Below are 18,889 nucleotides of genomic sequence, written 5' to 3' on the forward strand. Positions count from 1 at the left end.
AAGGCCATCATAGTCCGTCACGGTGGAGTCCTATTCACCGTGACTGACTGGTCCAGTTCGACCAATCAGTGAACGGGGTGAAGAGCCTGTCTGTCTGATAGTAAAAACAGAGAGATGTGTCGGAACTTGCGAGGAATGACGTAACGTAGTAGTTTCATGACTCAAAAAGACTACTTCGCAGTGGATAGCCTCGAGCCGACTCTGATCGAGGCTTAAGTGGACACTTCTGGCCCGCAGCAAAGGAGCAACAAATCTAAATTTCAGGAATCTGTCTGTTTTAGATTTTTGGTTAAAGAAATACAAGTAATCACAATGTAACTTTAAACCCGGGATATACATGGTAACAGGTCAGGTGGGCACCTCGGACATCTCGGCACCTCAACGTAAAATTGGCTATTTTGTCAAAAATGTAAAAAAATTAACATTAAAGTAAAAGAAAGTATACATGATCATTACATGCTTAAACATTTTACAATTAAGGTCTAATATTTCTGCAATTGCTACAAATTGCACAATTTTGGGGTATAAACAAAAGGTTGAAGGATAAAATGTTCACATCACAATTTTTCAAACATTTAATTTTTTTACATTTTGGACAAAATAGCCAATTTTAAATCGAGGTGCCCAAATGTGTATGGATAAATGTGTATGGATAGTATTGGATACAGGTCAGGACCTGTATCCAATACTATCCATACATATACAGTACCTGCCGCTATGTAGGCCTACCAATGTGTGTGTTATACCACTTTTGCACCTCACCTTATACTGTATCTGCTAGTCATAGAGTCTAGACTGTGTTGTAGGCTATATTTGGATATCTTGATTCGCATGCATGCCATGTTCCCTTTGACATGCTATGCTTATTTAGAGAAACAAAAAAAGAAGAGGTGGGGGACAGGGAGAGCAGAGCACAAATCAAACACTAGAGAGAAAAGTAAAACATGCATGTGAGGAGAGTCAGAAATAGAGATACTACATTACACACATTACATAATCCAGCTAGTTATGGTGTAAAGAGAGTATGAGTGCTTTTTCAGGTTCAACCATAGTCCTGCCCTTGATACAACAGTAGGCCTCCTTACTGTTATTAACAGTTTGTGGCTGGGTTGTGCACCTGTCCTTGATGATATGCTGAGCTCTGACTACACACCATGAAGGTCCTGGAGGGTGGGAAGCTCACCTCCCTTTATGCGCTCGACTGACCACATTCTACACGTTGATTTTCTCTTGTTTGCAGACGGTGCAGTTTCCTTACCAGGTAGTAACACAGCCCGACAGAACACTTTCAATGGAGGTTTTGTTGTACTCCAGAATACTTCAGGTAATCTGGAATCTCTGAGTAGCCTACTCTGATACACCCATATATAGGCATGTCAGAATGATGTCACTACTCAGACATAACCATAAACAAACCCGAGGCGATAGATAACGCATTGGCATATGGAGATCCGGATCTCCAGAGTGAATGAAACATCAGGGATATCTCCTTCGTCGTTCATGAGTGATTTGTTCATTGAAATGAACCGTAGACAGACAGATGGGCACAAAAGGGACACAGACAGATGTGTACAACGGGTAGGCTACTCTGACAAAGGCCCTGACACTGACTCAGACATATTGGTCGGATTGGTGGTGCGACGTAGATGTTAGGGCTGCATAGTGGCCTGAACTCTGCAGTCTTGAACCTACCTATATCATCATCATCATACTATAATTAAGTAACCCTAAAATCTGTTGAGAGTCACTGTCCGGGGCGCTATTATTGTATCCGTAGGAGAGGTGCAATTGGAAATCACACCACAGCTCCAGGAGGCATTTAGGTCAGGTTTAGGCATAGTTTTACTGAGGTTAGGTTTAGGGTTGGGGTTAAGGTTAGGTTTAGGTGGTCGGACCACTCGGCACCTCCGCACGGTACAAAAGAAGCGCTCCCTAGCTCCGGTTCAGCCAATCAAAAGCTTCCATGAGCTGTGGTGTGATTTCAGTGGAGACGACGGAGGCACGCCGTCTTACGCGGACTTGATCCGCGTGAGACACCTCCGAGCGAGCTAAAGTGAGCGAGTCGCCGCGCCGAGAGTTGCGAAGTCCGCTTGAGCAGACTCAGCGCCCTCTGAATTATGACACGATAGGGACAGAATCGTAAATATTCGTCCCCCCCGACTTTCGGCACCGGTCACAGAACTCCTGGGGGTGCTGGGCCACCAAGGCATCTCCTAAGGACACTACAATCGCGTCTGGGGCATATCTTAGGAAGCAACCAAATGATCCCAGATTTGGGGAATGCGCCGCAGATGACCTTGATGGAACGTGCCAAGCGGCATTCAGGCGGGGCTTACGGATCCCAAGAACAATATTGGCTTCTCTGGTAGGTCTATCAGACTCCTTGAGTGATAGGCAGAGCATGGGAGAGGGAGGGGGCAGGGCGAAGAGGGAGACCCAAAGGTCGCCGTCCTAGTTGTGGCCTCGCTTTAGCAAGCACACACTAGTTGTCCCCAATTTATATTTTTTGGCATCCTACTACTTCCACATTCTTTGAGCTCGAAATTTCGTTCAAACTTCAATTTGTTCGGCTTTATGCACTTATTATTGCTTGTACTTTTCTCTTTACAAATTGAATACTTTTTGAGATTTAAAAAAAGAAGAAAAAATAAAGGAGAAGAAAAAAAAGGTTTCCTCTGGGAAATTAATTCTGTCTTACCATTTATATTACTTGTCTGTCTGAGGAGGGATGTTATAGTCTTGTTATGAGATATTGTTTTGCATGATAGGAGGCCTGTGTTTCATGAATTGAGAAAAAAGGGACCTATAAACAATCCTAAAAGCTTTCTTTTTTTTAAAGATTTGTTTTAGGGCTGTTTCTATGCCTTTATTTGATAGGATAGTAGACTGACAGGAAATGGGGAGAGAGATGGGGAATGCCATGTGGCAAAGGTCGTCCGAATCGGGAATCGAACCGGCGATGCCAGCAGGCATCATAGCCTAGTATGTGGTATGCACCTTGACCACTAGGCCGGCGGGCACTGATGAGAAAACAGCATTATATGAACTTAGATTTATAAGCTAAATTGAGTAAACCCTGTCCCCAAAAAGCCCCAAAAGTGCATCCAAGGTTTATGGAAAGTCAAGACAAATGTCACGAGTATTTTGCACAGGCAGGGGAATTTTAAAACATAAGTTAACGTAGATTCCAGTAATAAAAGGTGATTGCCGCAGCATAATGTAAACGAAACTGTTTTAAAAGAGTGATGTCAGGCACTTAAAATTTCCGTAAAATTTAAATATATCATTATGACAGTTGTTATTTTTAGTTCACTTCTACAGACAAAGAGAAATCAGAATATAACGGCGATGTATCATCAATTTGACTTAAGCTGTCAAAACGAAACTTAAGCTGTCAAAACGAAACTAGATCGAGGTCATGAACCCACCCACGAATCTCTAAAAAAACTGACAAAAGGTGTGGAAACATACACAGAATATTAGCGATATTTCTGCACTTTGTTCTGCTTGAGTTGTTTTAATTTCAGGAAACGTGAAAACAATCCATCACTTGCGGTAAATCAAAGTTGTCAACACCCTGTCATGGACCGTCCCAAATTACCAGAAGATCAACCCATGACGAGAATCGACTCATCAACCCCTTTGATCTAAATTGTATAAGAAGCTCTGTAGTTAGAAACTCGGCGTGCAGACTTCGTGAACTGACACACTGAGTTTACTCTATGTGCTAGTTAAGTTTGGACCCAGAGCTCTGTATTGCTGTATTGCTGTATTGCCATTGTTGTAAGGTTGTATCATTCTTTTCTTACATTCATTCATTTACATCTAGCATAGGTTCATCAATAATTGTACACTTAGAGAATAGGAAATAAATAATTTGGAATATTGGATTATAACTCTGCCTGGACATTGTTTTATTTGGGTCCCTCTGTGTTCCTCATAACAGGTTCAACGAACACTTGGGTTTTATATTGTATTAACAGTTGTTGTCTGATATCCATGACATAAGGTGTTCCTGACCCATTTCCTTACCAATTTGGTGACCCCCGACTCCCCTGTTGAGGACCTTCCTGAGGGACCCATTCCTGGGCCAGGTGACCGCCTGGACTTCGTTCCTGAGTGGTCCCAGTGAGGCTTTTTTTCGTGCGGACAAACCCGACTCCGGAGTATAAACATCTACTAACGGTAAGCAGAAACCTGTTATAACAAATTCTGCAATTGGCCACTCTAAAAAGGTTTTGTCCAAACGAACAAAGTGTTACTGTTGACTAAAAGCATAGTGTATTATTACCAAATTACAGACACATGGTGAATGAATGCTAAGATTTGATTGGTTTGCTTTTTAGCTGGGTCCGTTGGGATCCTTACTTTTTAGATTGTTATTGTTTAGTCTTTCTTGGTCGAGGACCAAATGAGTTTATCCTGATTTTTGTAATCAGAAGCGTTACCTGGTTTTAATGCCAGAGGGTTTAGTCTATCCTGATCTTAGTAATCAGATGGTGTACCTGGTTTTAGGACCAGCTGAGAGTCTAGCCTGGCCAGGGGCCAGATGAGTTAATTTTTGTTTGGTTAATCCTGATCTTAGTAATCAGACGGTGTACCTGGTTTTAGGACCAGCTGACAGTCTAGCCTGGCCAGGGGCCAGATGAGTTAATTTTTGTTTGGTTAATCCTGATCTTAGTAATCAGACGGTGTACCTGGTTTTAGGACCAGCTGACAGTCTAGCCTGGCCAGAGGCCAGATGAGTTAATTTTTGTTTGGTTGATCCTGATTTTTGTAATCAGAAGAGTTACCTGGTTTTAGGACCAGAGGGTCTAGCCTGGCCAGGGGCCAGATGAGTTTATTTTTGTTGAGTTTATCCTGATTTTTGTAATCAGAAGAGTTACCTGGTTTTAGGACCAGAGGGTCTAGCCTGGCCAGGGGCCAGATGAGTTTATTTTTGTTGAGTTTATCCTGATTTTTGTAATCAGAAGAGTTACCTGGTTTTAGGACCAGAGGGTCTAGCCTGGCCAGGGGCCAGATGAGTTTATTTTTGTTGAGTTTATCCTGATTTTTGTAATCAGAAGAGTTACCTGGTTTTAGGACCAGAGGGTCTAGCCTGGCCAGGGGCCAGATGAGTTTATTTTTGTTGAGTTTATCCTGATTTTTGTAATCAGAAGAGTTACCTGGTTTTAGGACCAGAGGGTCTAGCCTGGCCAGGGGCCAGATGAGTTTATTTTTGTTGAGTTTATCCTGATTTTTGTAATCAGAAGAGTTACCTGGTTTTAGGACCAGAGGGTCTAGCCTGGCCAGGGGCCAGATGAGTTTATTTTTGTTGAGTTTATCCTGATTTTTGTAATCAGAAGAGTTACCTGGTTTTAGGACCAGAGGGTCTAGCCTGGCCAGGGGCCAGATGAGTTTATTTTTGTTGAGTTTATCCTGATTTTTGTAATCAGAAGAGTTACCTGGTTTTAGGACCAGAGGGTCTAGCCTGGCCAGGGGCCAGATGAGTTTATTTTTGTTTAGTTAATCCTGATTTTTGTAATCAGAAGAGTTACCTGGTTTTAGGACCAGAGGGTCTAGCCTGGCCGGGGGCCAGATGAGTTTATAGTCCAGGGGACAAGTGTTAAAGATAAGTTGGCATTGTTGACACAGCACTTAGGTGGGTGTCGTACAAAGGCATTGACTTTTGAGTTAGGGACTCGTTGTGGGGACTGCGGGTGGCTTCCTTATACAGAGGATATTTAAAAGAAATAAATCTTTTATTCCCTGAATAAGCCTGTATTGGGGATTGTATTGCGGGTGGGAATGTACTCGTGGTCACGGATTTAAAGACCTGTCAGTTCATACTGGTAGTTCTTTTTCTCTGGAAGCCACATCTCCTCTGCCTATCTCTGTTTACGCTTGCATAGGAATATATTGCAAAAGCATTGAGCTGGTGTGGGTTTCTGAACCGTTAGTTGACACCCTCAATGTACCGCTCCTTCATGCTGTGTGTATTTACTTCTACTGTGTGTTTACTTGTATGTACCGATATATACTTATACTACATATTTACTTTTAGCATCGTATATAATTTTATACAACTAATACATTACATTGTTACCGGACTCCTCAATAAATTGAGCGTTCTGACTTTAGCCAAAATGTCCACAAGCCCGCCTCCTTAAAGCACAGGTTAGAAAAGTGGAGGAGGAACTTAGAAAAAGGCAGTGAAAGCACTTGCCATGCAGGCCCCTCAAGTTAATACTCAAACTATCACTCCGCCCCAGGGGACTGAGAGCGAGAATGGGGGGGACATGATGATTTATCAAGGGAACACTCAACAGTCTGTTCCTCAGCAGAATCAGGGGGGAGGGACACAGGGAGGCTCTGGGCCACCCAGGGGTCAACAAGGTGGCAATCCAAATGTCTTCAAATTCAATGGCGTTTGCTATAACTGTGGCAAATTCGGCCATATGTCCCGCAATTGCAGGGGCCCTAGGCATCCGCGTACTGATTTGGCCCCACAGGGTGTATCCCCATATCAGCTGCTGGGTCAGCAGTGGCCACAACCACAACAGCAGTACTACGGACCACCGCCTCAGTGGTCTCACTTCCAGCCGCCACTGCAGTACCAGCAGCAACCAACCCCTGCTGCATGGCCCGTCCAAGCTCAGCCCCCTCAGCCCCCTCCTCAGCAGACCCACCAGGCCCCTCATGGAGCTGCAACGCCACCGATGCAATCTCCGCTCGGGTGGTCCCCTTATCAAGCATAGGGAGGCCTAGGGAGTCCCATTCCAGAGGCTGTGATGGCTGAGCCTTTGCTGGACATACGGGTGGGGGGGAAAATGAGGAGATTCATGGCAGACTCTGGCGCACAATATTCAACATTAAACAATGGCGTATTATCTGAAGACCTGTCTTGCACCCACATAACTGTTATGGGATTATCAGGAAAAACACAAGTTATGCCATTAACCAAACCCCTCGTGACGGAAGTGGGCCAACAGAAACTGGCTCATTCATTCATGTACTCTCCTACTGCCCTGTCAACTTGATGGGGAGAGACTTGCTCATTGCTCTCGGAGCATCTATTCTATGCACAAGCGAGGGTATTGTTCTCTCGTTTCCCGATGGAACTGTCATCCGTTGCACTGATGGACAGTTGATTCATGGACAATTTCCATTGTTGTCTTCGCCTGGAGGCACTCACACCTATGCTGCTGAAGTACGTTGGGGCGCTTTGCGGCCGCAACCTTGTGGGTCAGATCTGTATTCAGACTATGTTTAATTCATGGAAGTCATGGATTGCCACCATTAGACCTTATATGGCGCCTCACGATCCTCCTCATGTCACCCTAAATTATCTTAGAGACCAAACTTAAGCTGGCGACTTGTACAGGGAGGAATTTGACACTAAGTTGCTAGGCACCACCAGTCAGGTTACTTCCTCTTTGAACTCTAGAGTTGAACTAAGTGTTTCTGACTATTCTCAGCTTTTTTTCCTGGATGTTTCTGTAAAAAATAACGTGACCAACGCTGTATTATTCCAGAAACAAAGGGGGGAGAGGTGTGTGTTAATTTATCACTCAAAAAACTTTTGTCCCCCGAGCAAGGTCACCCGCCGTGCTCTCGCGAATAGTACAACTGGCTATACTTCTTTTGAAATGACCAGGGGGTACCCGTTCCCCGGCCTGGCTACTACAGCTGTAAGGGGGACTGAAATAGACCGTTCAAAGATAAGTCACTCATCGTTCTATAATGCACTAACTACATTGGTAGCTTTCTCAACAGTCTCAACTCAGACGGGAAGCCATACACCAGAAGAGAGAGGAACAACAACAGGCAGGACCGCCTGTTAAAGTTTCGGATTGGGTTTTTCTTAAGGTGATAAAGAAAAAGTGGGGCTTTCCTAGATGGACAGGCCCGTACAAGGTTAACTTAAGGGTTCACATTCGGTCCAGTTAGAGGGAAAAGGGTCTACCTGGTTCCACTTAACCCAACTAGCCCCTGCAGCCACACCAGGAGACAGGTCCTTGGGACAGGTTCGAGAGGACCTCATCGTCAATTGGAAGGACGACCCAGATTTGATGATTAAGGCAACACTGTTCTCCTTTACTGTTGTTTTGCTTATGCTCATTTAACCAGTTGATTGCATTTGAACTCATATTAATCATTTTTTACAGGCATCTATGATCTAAGTCCTAACATGCATCCACAATGATCATATAAAAAATAAAAAAAGAGAGAAAAATAAATAAAAAGAGTGTAGTTGTTAGATGCCCATAAGAGCAGTAATACATAGTTATAGACATAGAGTTGTGAGATATGTGTACCAGTGTTCGCGCTGGATTGTAGACTTCTCTAATCATCTTACTGGGTTTGCAACACGTGAAGATCACGACGATTTTGATTCGTGGGAATTATCTCTAATTGATTACGCCGCCAAGGCACTAGAAACAGAAATAGAAACTTTACTAAACTAAATGTGCAGGTGGAGAAGATTCTACGAACAAGGGGAGAAACCAGGTCTAAGTAATAGAAGGTATCAAATATTCCTTTGTGTTTCCGCTTATCTAAGGGGGACACCATGTCCTCGCTGCCCGGAAAACACGGAGGGGGAGTAACCCCAAAAACTGCTCCTCCTCCAGAAATTGCTCCTTTCCCCGGGGATTGGGAGGATGCCCATCGCCGCACTGCTATAAGAATATCTAGAAGGAGCAGGAAACCTATATCTCCCTGGTATGTTTTAAGGGGCCTAATGCCCTTTACTACTTGCTCGGCTGTTGTTTTTGTTGTTCCCATGTTGGGGTATAAAGCAGGAAAAGAAGCAGCTAGGTCCCCATACAGGATTTCCTGCCCAACCTCACGACCATTGACTGGCCCACTCGACTCAGCCGACCCCACCGCAGACTGCCCAGCCCCACGGCCAATGACTGACCCACCTGACAAAACTGACACCCTCGCGGACCGTGAGGACCAACCTAAGACCACACTGGGAAAAGTATTTTCCCATCGCTCCAGCAGCAGCTGTACCACTAGTGTTTTCTCCCACAGCCTCCTCCAACCATTCCTGCATAACTAGGAAGGGGCCTAAGAACGGTGTAAGCATGGGAGACTTAGATATCGGCAAGTGTGTTGAAACCCTTGATGTTACAGGTCAAAGGGAATCTAACAGTTTCCCTGTAGCAAGAGCCGATGTCTGGTGGTACTGTGGAGGTAAGGCATTGCATAGTGTTCTGACCAACGGGTGGTTAGGTACTTGTGCTATGGTATCCCTCATTGCCCCTGTCTCATTCTCTAAGGTGAATATGAATGAGTTAATAAGTGTACTCCTCATTACGTCAACGCAGACTATACCCCAAGCTCCTCCCGCTATGTCATGGTACCAAGTGAAGCTTCATATTATGACTTGGAGCCAGACCACTCAGTTCCCTCTAGGCCCTATGAATACACCGAAATTAACATAACCATTATGTAAACAACATCTGTAGTCCACCTGGCCTGACCAGGTGGAAAGGGGGACTGATGAGAAAACAGCATTATATGAACTTAGATTTATAAGCTAAATTGAGTAAACCCTGTCCCCAAAAAGCCCCAAAAGTGCATCCAAGGTTTATGGAAAGTCAAGACAAATGTCACGAGTATTTTGCACAGGCAGGGGAATTTTAAAACATAAGTTAACGTAGATTCCAGTAATAAAAGGTGATTGCCGCAGCATAATGTAAACGAAACTGTTTTAAAAGAGTGATGTCAGGCACTTAAAATTTCCGTAAAATTTAAATATATCATTATGACAGTTGTTATTTTTAGTTCACTTCTACAGACAAAGAGAAATCAGAATATAACGGCGATGTATCATCAATTTGACTTAAGCTGTCAAAACGAAACTTAAGCTGTCAAAACGAAACTAGATCGAGGTCATGAACCCACCCACGAATCTCTAAAAAAACTGACAAAAGGTGTGGAAACATACACAGAATATTAGCGATATTTCTGCACTTTGTTCTGCTTGAGTTGTTTTAATTTCAGGAAACGTGAAAACAATCCATCACTTGCGGTAAATCAAAGTTGTCAACACCCTGTCATGGACCGTCCCAAATTACCAGAAGATCAACCCATGACGAGAATCGACTCATCAACCCCTTTGATCTAAATTGTATAAGAAGCTCTGTAGTTAGAAACTCGGCGTGCAGACTTCGTGAACTGACACACTGAGTTTACTCTATGTGCTAGTTAAGTTTGGACCCAGAGCTCTGTATTGCTGTATTGCTGTATTGCCATTGTTGTAAGGTTGTATCATTCTTTTCTTACATTCATTCATTTACATCTAGCATAGGTTCATCAATAATTGTACACTTAGAGAATAGGAAATAAATAATTTGGAATATTGGATTATAACTCTGCCTGGACATTGTTTTATTTGGGTCCCTCTGTGTTCCTCATAACAGGTTCAACGAACACTTGGGTTTTATATTGTATTAACAGTTGTTGTCTGATATCCATGACATAAGGTGTTCCTGACCCATTTCCTTACCAGCACCCACCTAAAAGCATTCTTGTGGTCTTTGTCTTTAGTTGACTTTGTATTAGTGAACTGTGTTGTCCTCTACCTTTTTCTATGCAAACTTCTAATAAAGTATTCAATCAATCAATCAAACCAGATTGGAAACAACAAGCCCTAGGGCTTTTGTGTCCTTTTTAACTCCATTGTATAGCCTAATGATGACTATGACTACTTTATTTGCAAACTGCTAATAAAGTATTCAATCAATCAAATATCTGCTCAATGATAGGCCTATAGTTGCCTAGCCTAGCTAGTACTAGTAGTCATAAACGTAATTAATATTTTCAAAGAACGCCATTTAGGCCCTGACTCTGACTGTGATGCTTCTCTTCAGCTGTTGCGTTGCCTAACAACCAACTAGCCAACCACAACGAGAACGTCCCATTAGGCTATGGGAACCTAAATAGGCTATTGCCTGACACTTCCAGTGGCCAACCAGTAGATGGAGATGTCGCGCTACAAAATGTAGCCTAAATATGAACTTTTTGTCACACTAAAACAGCTATGAAACGCGCTCACACACACACACACACACACACACACACACACACACACACACACACACACACACACACACACAGAGAGAGAGAGAGAGAGAGAGAGAGAGAGAGAGAGAGAGAGGGGGAGGGAGGGAGGGAGGGAGAGAGAGAGAGTAGTTTCTAATAAATAATAATATCAATAATATAGGCTACAATGTAGACTAGTTAAACTATGGCCTATGCCTACAGCAGTGATATTTTGCAAATCAATATAGTCTATAGGCTTATCAGATAGGCCTGTTAGTTATTAATTGAACACACATGGGAGGATTTCATATTTCATTTAATAAAATTATTCATTCATTAGCTGTCAAAACAGACTACATGGACAAATAGGCTACTCTTAGTAGGATATGTTGCTACTTACAAGTTAGCAGATGTAATTTAGCCTACTAACTTAAGTGTTTGCAAACCGTCAAAGCAAATTCCTTGGTGCATGTTGTGATAAAATCAGTACCCAAACACACATTATATTTCAATACACACAGGGTAAGTAATTTCCATCAAGTTTAAAGTGCATAACATCAAAAAAATATGTAGGCCTAAGCTAAAGCCCACAAAGTTGAACACAGCAAAAGTAGTAGGCTAATTCACAATACTAAGACGTACAAAGAGCAATGGGGTTGGCTGCTTGCATCTTCTAATGACAAAAGAATACTGAAATAACAATCTAACTATTACAATATACATACATTGTCATTGCACTTTGCCACTAAATAAATATTGATGGTATATTTTCAGTGAAACAAATGTCACCCTTATGCGAAATGATAGGCTACATTGAGCGTGGAAAGAGATACATAGTCCAGTATGTTACAGTTAATTACAAATAGGGCCAGTAACAACTTCAGGCTACAAGCTTCTTTTCTCAAAATCATCTTTTGTGTGGTCTTTTCATTCATTCATTCAGCAGAAGCAGTCGTTCTGTCCTTGACAATGTCCTTCCCTATGAGGAGTTTTCCTTTGAGGAGTTGCAGGGTTTAAGGTGGCAGCAGAGGAGACTTGAAGGTACAGCTTCCAGTGCAGTGGCGCGGAGTTAACATCTTACACGAGAAATGGTGTAATGCGTCGTGAGCTTCTAGGAGGAAACACAAAACACAATGAATAGACATTCATGTCCCCCTCCAATGCGTGTGTGTGTGCGTGCGTGCGCGCACGCTTGTATGCGTGTGTTTTGGAGGGGACAAATGAAACACGTGTTTGCAGACCAGGCAAAGGCATTGCATATCCGCATCGATAATGTTTCCCTTCAAAACATGCAACCCTTGAAAGAAACCCTAATTTTTCCCAGATTTCCTCGTCACTTCGACATTTGGGTTTCAAAGAAAACAACAATCAGTGAGCCTAAATCAGTTGATTCAAGGCTCGAAAAATGCAGTGAAACAAGATCGACTAATAAGCTAGGCTGCTCTAAAAAAAAAATAAAAAAAATGGGGGAAAAAAAAAGAATAGGTCTATTAGCTATTAAAATAGTACCATGCAGTGTCAAGACAGACACTGTAGCCCCAAGGGCAGAACAGCATGTCTTCGTCGGGATTCCAATTGCATTAGGTTACCTTTAAACTTCTACTGAATAGCGTTCTTTTCTCCTTTCTTTTCTTTTCGCTTTTCTGGTCCAACTCGCTGCATAATGTGTCCATTCATTGCAAGACAGCAATAATCAAGTAATAACGTTCATTGATTGATGCACAATGATACGGATTAATTCCGACAAATAAAGACGTATTTGTCTCGAATTAATTATTATATATGTTAATATTAGGCCTATATATACATATATTTTATTAAATGCATTTTTTTAAATCACAAAAAAACGTGTCTATTACAAGCCTATGACAATCCATGACTTGACCACTCAAAATACAATTTGAACAATTTATTTATTTCGTTTTTGAGTCTCTGATCTCAAAGGTATATACAGTTTAAACATCCTACTCTCATATAGCCTAAATATAATACAATTGGCGGTAGCCTATTAATAAAAGTCAAATCCATATGATCGCATATGGCGATTTTGGCCTATATAAAGGCAATATGCCGTTTTATTATGTCAAGCTCTAGTTGCTGGAATTGTGTGGCCATCGTGCATATTACAGCGCTTGTCGCTATCTCTTTTGTTTTTAGTTTTTAGTTTTGTTATTGTTCTCACCTCTGACAATATGAAGCTGTTGGACCATCTCTTCCCTGTAGGAAAGCTCCCTTTTCATTTGATCTTGAAAATTATCTATAAGACGCAAAGGGAAAATACACATTTTTAGTCAACAAACAGACTTCGGGCGGGTGACCCCCCAGTCTACGTTTGTTAGAATGTTCAATTTTAGATGTAAGCCTCTTGGCGTCGCGTGCATGCACGGAGGCAGGTGATGCTCAAATAGGCTACACGCGTCTGGTCTGTACTACATCAAGCAAGCTCTGCGAATTTATCCGCCTACAGATGGCGCTGTTTTAAAGTTATAGCGGCAAAACGAGGTACCGATTTCAAGGATTCCAATGGTGCCGTATATAGGCCTGTCATGGCATGATATATTATGGTTAAAATATTTCCGTTTTATTTGTATATTAATTAATATTTATGGAATATATTAATACAATATTTTGTCACAGTGCGAGCATTATAACAAATCAAAATTGCATTTATTAAATATAATATATATTATATTTGGTTAAACAAAATAAAAAATAAAATTAGGATGGCAATTGAGGTATGAGTTATGAGGTATGGACGTAATTTGAGTTATGAAGCTTCAAAGAGACAAAAACTAATTTCACAAGACTCAAATGGCAATTAATGAACGTTTAATATTCTAAGCAAAATCCATCAAAAGTATATCTGTTAACATGGAATTTGTATATGCAAAAAGACAATTTATTCAAAACATCCAAATGTAAAATATAAATCCAAATATAAAGATGATGTCTGAAGGGAGGGGGAAATATCCAGAATTATCTTTCAGGAAAAAGTAATTTTCGTTCATTTCAGATCAAATTTTTGGAAGCACATGCACATCTCAAGAGGATGATTTTATGCTTGTCAATTCAAACACTATCGCAGGACAAATTCAAACTTTTACAATGAAAATAACTAATTGCATTTAAAACATTTCCTGAAATTCAACTCCCAGATTTTAAGCACATATATTTGTGTTTGTAAGTATGTATATTTGCATTTGTACGTATGTGGGTGTGTGTATATAGGTATGTATATGGGTATATGTGCAATTGACTAATAATTATGTTTTTGTTTTTTTAATGCCAGTATGAGAGGGAAGGGGTATTGGGGGAAAAAAACCTATATGTTGATATGTTGAAATGATGTGATTATTTATTAATATTACACTGTCTCTCAGCTGTTCTGAAAAAAGAAAGGGGGGGGTTTGTTCAGTATAAGGATTCTCCCCATCTCTCCAGCGCATTATAACAGAGATTCATTTTCAGGAAAGACAGTCAGTTTGTCTTCCATTTCCAATTTTGTCAGCTACTTTATTATTAATATTAATAATAATAATTTATACTAATCATATCATAACAATAATTATTATGTATTATTATTTAATCACTTATGATTTCACTTGCCTATCGTTTTCTTTCTCCTGATTCGATCAAATTGGTTTTCCAAACTGATTCTATTTACTAGCTGACGAGCTGGAGAGACAGGTGGAACCCTGTCAAACACATAGGCCTACCATGCACTTATTGTGTGTGTGTGTGTGTGTGTGTGTGTGTGTGTGTGTGTGTGTGTGTGTGTGTGTGTGTGTGTGTGTGTGTGTACGCGCGTGCACGCACCACCTTTAAAAACCTTGATCCACAACGTATGAAAATGCTTATTTCAAAAGTAATTTATTACTTAATCATTTTTAAGTAAAGATATCCTTTTCAGAATGTGTTGAACCTGAGAAGGTCTGTGCTCATAACTGTGACAGCTACATATCTGTTAAGGGTCATGATCATCTTCACATTATAGAAGAAACAGAATTATTCTGTGAGATGTCCCCAACATGTAGTGTGAGAGTGCAAAATGTTCAACAATCAACAAACAAGTGAGATAAACAACAATTGACAGTAAAACAATGTAGGGTGGAAAAGCCTACCTTTTAAATTTTGAAACTCACGTTCCAACTTCTTCCTCAACTCAACTTGCTCCAACAGTTGTTTCTGTAGCTCTTCTGTTGATAATTGGAAAGAAAGAGTAATTTGAATTATTTGCTATTTATAGATAACTTAAGTTGACCGTTAATAATGTCATTTGTTTTATTGCAGGAACACTCCTCATATTTTTCTTGGTTTGAGGGCATAATCTTTGTCACTCCTCAAAGCAAGACCAAGAGTGAAACGAGAATGGGACCTCCAGCAATGGCATGAAAGCAGGGTCTGTATACCCCCATGGGATCTGGCCATAAGCACAAGGAATCATGCTTAAAGGAAAAGTAACAGAACGGCCTCTACTTTGTGTCAATATAGAACTGTGTAATAGTTGTATGAAAATATTTGCTAATGCAACTATATCCTGAAAGTGTTAATATTCCTTATGCTTATGCTGGTGCTGTAATGCATGATATGATGCAAACACGTTATATGTTTTTGAGGGGTATGAGTTGGTATATAGGCCTAATAACTGGGGCCTATACATTTCATGGCTTATTTTAATGCAGATCAAAGAGTAAGCAAAGAATCATCAAACATATTAGCATACCAATTGTAATAATTAGTAATGGTGTGTGTGTGTGTGTGTGTGTGTGTGTGTGTGTGTGTGTGTGTGTGTGTGTGTGTGTGTGTGTGTGTGTGTGTGTGTGTACACACACGCTATACTATTTATTTAATTGCTAAATCACGTGTCTGTCCATTTGCTGGCAATATTCCAAATAGTTATATTAACAATAATATTATTCTCAGTTAATGTCACATTTAGCAAACGGATATGCGCGACCGTCTTACCTTTTGCAAGAGTTTCGATATCTTTTTGTGTTGGTGGAGTTCTGACTGCTGTTTCCTCGCCTATAGGTACACAGAGAAAACGTATCTCTATAGGCTTTGCCTAAAATCATTTCATCAAAGGCAAAAATTACACTCTTGACAATGAAGTAGGCCTGCATTTAACTTACCCTCGTCCGGTTCTCGCTGGGCATCCTCGCTTTGTTCGCTAAATGATTTCGTTTCTATCTCTTCCACGGTGGAGGATGGTTCTTCTTTGCTTGCACTTTCATCTTAAGAGAACATAAATAAATGTATGTAAGTTTCCTCTCGATTTCAGATCTCAAATCATTTTGCGAATTAAGGTCAACAGCAAAATCGCTAACCATTTGATGTGATCAGTCCACTCTGGTAATTTGTAGGTCTGAAGTGATAAGGACTATTTCTTTGTTGCAGCTCTGCCCTTTCCGGTGTATATACCTAAAGGAACGAATAATTAACTCGTTGAGTTCTTAGAAATTATTATTGGAATGATTAAAGGGATTCAATTAACGTCAATATGTTATATAAAATATGCCAAGGACACAAACCCACTTGCAGAAAACTTCTGAAATTAAACCCTCCGTACATGTCACTGTATCTCAGTTTTGATGGGTCAAATCTGTACAAGTCACTCACTTCGGCAAATATAGACGTGGTTGCTTGGTTTTCTGACTGCTTGCTTTGTATTTCTCTTTCTGTCGACTGTGCCACATGCAAGCCCATTCTCTGGGAGTCGACAAGAGCAGCTTGGTTTGGTGAGACAGGTTTGGACTCTGCTTGGTTTGGTGAGACACTGTGAGACATGTTCTGTGCAGGAGGAGTCTGAGGAGACACTGATTCATCGTCCCTTGGTGATTTATTGGTCTCCACGTCCACATCTGGCTCACCGTCGCTGTCCACGCAAGGGGACATTGAGCGGTAGCTCGAACTCTCACTTAGGAAATCGGGCGATAAATAGCCGGTGCGCGAGCCAGTGTAAACGCCCCTGTTGCTGTATAGTTTGGCAATACTGTCAGCGTCTTTAATGACAGGCCTGAATGCAGATATATAGCTTATCTTTCTGGGTACAAGGGTCATCCCTTCCATCGGCCTCGCCTCGTCCCCCGACTTGTCTTCCTCGTTACGCGTCGACTGGGTGCTGGAGCACCGCTCACTGTCAACCAGGCTGTCTTTCGGAGTGCTCGTGTTCCGCTCGCTGAGCTCAGATATGTCATGGTCACTCTGTCTGGGAGGGCAGAGCAGCTCGGACGGGGGTTTGTGTTGAGACTGGGGGTACGGGGGCATGGGTAGACCGCCTGCTGTGGGCCAGAACATAGGGAAAGGGTGGTAGGCGCTGTCCTTGGTACCTGGCCAAAGGACGCCCGATAAACTAGGCTTAGTTTGCTCTCCCATCATGCTGTCCTCTTTCTTTTGACACAGCCCAAAGGCTGGGAATCCATATGGATGCGGGAAGAGCGGTGGCGGGATCTTTTGTAGCATGCCAAAGCCCTTGCTGGGGACGGGGATGACAGGGTAGCTGCGTGTGCTCGTCATGTTCAGGCCTGCCCGGTTATCCTCGCAGCGCAGGATTTTGTTTGGAACCTCGGGTGCCGAGTGGCGGGGATGGCTGCTGGATCCCTGTGATTTTAACGAATTTGAGCTGGACTCGTGCCCGTGCATTGGTAGAATCCTCTTGCGACTGCCACCATTGAACATGGCCTTCACGTCTTCCCATGCATGCGCCACATCGTCTGCTGAGTTTTTGTCTGTCAGTTTGAGATGTCGTCTCCAAGAATTAAAATTCGCCGCGTCTGGCTGTGTGTACTTTGATTCTGGTGTGCGGTGCGAATGAAATATGAATTTATTAGGAGAAAAATACATGTTACAATAAGAGCACTTGATGCATTTGGCTCTGGAACTGTTGTATCTAGCCGGGATGAAGCTACCTCGACTGCCCCAGGCGCATTCGTGGGAGACGTCAAACGCGAAATTCTCTGGTAGTTTCGGGGGCGCGTGAGCACCAAGGAATGATTTGCAGAGTCTCTCGGCTTCACGTTTAGTTATCATCCCGCAGCGCCTGGAGGAGATGGGCATCGCTCCGGCGCGCCTCAGGATCTCCAGCTGAACCGGAGTGCACTGCACGCAGGTGATCCCGAGCGCCACGCGCCGGTTGTGGATCTCGTTGTAGCTGTAGTTTTTCAGCAGGGTGTTCGAGATCTGCGCCAGGCAAAGTCTCTCCTGGCCATCTATAACCAGAGATACGATGGGTATTCCATACAGGTTCGTCTGGCTGACTTGGTTGGGTTTGAGGTTCGTGGTGGGGTATGAAAGTTCTTGTTTGGAGCTTGGCGAGGAGCTGGCGTCCCGTCCTGCAGGCAACGACTCCATCCCTTGCAAACCTGTGTGTCGCCAAAGACAACGTGTAAAATTAACAACTGAGTTTTTGCCCAGAGGAATGTTGACAGGAGCATTTAAATATAGCCTCGATCTGCAGTGCCACTCGGTGTGCTAATTAGACCACAGGCCCAGAAACAAAACTGTCTACAGAATCTGTCGTTATAAAAGACAAAGAAATTACATATTCATATTAAGAAAACAAATAAAATGCCTATTTTATAAGAAATATAATTAACCAGTCCAGGGTTGCATTTGGTAGGCTATGCCGTCTCTGTTATAAGGAATCGGATAGCCTACATACTGACCTTTATCGGCGCATCATTAGTGAGGCAGAAGTCGAAAAGCTATATAACTAGATATTCGAAATAGCTTACTCAAAGTAGATTATAGCCTAAATATAAGCCAAAGGGTGCTTTCATTTAACTGTGCTTTGGATCTTTCGTCGTTAAAAATACCGGCATGTAGGTCATAGAGAGTCTGTGTGTTTTATAGGCTA

At 42.1% G+C, this 18,889-nt stretch overlaps 1 protein-coding gene across 1 annotated transcript; it reads right to left on the reverse strand.

The window, feature by feature from the left end:
- Positions 1-11,973: 11,973 nt before the first annotated feature.
- skor1b (SKI family transcriptional corepressor 1b) lies at positions 11,974-18,384 on the reverse strand (the record flags this gene model as incomplete). The annotated part of the gene is made up of 7 exons (XM_080736904.1): positions 11,974-12,110; positions 13,217-13,291; positions 15,156-15,230; positions 16,000-16,059; positions 16,167-16,268; positions 16,362-16,455; positions 16,654-18,384. 7 exons carry the CDS (start codon positions 18,382-18,384, stop codon positions 11,974-11,976), a joined length of 2,274 nt encoding a protein of 757 aa, XP_080593030.1.
- Between the last annotated feature and the right edge of the window lie 505 nt (positions 18,385-18,889).

The sequence above is a fragment of the Nannobrachium achirus genome (assembly GCF_963921795.1).
Source record: "Nannobrachium achirus genome assembly, chromosome: 11".
Lineage (NCBI taxonomy): Eukaryota > Metazoa > Chordata > Actinopteri > Myctophiformes > Myctophidae > Nannobrachium > Nannobrachium achirus.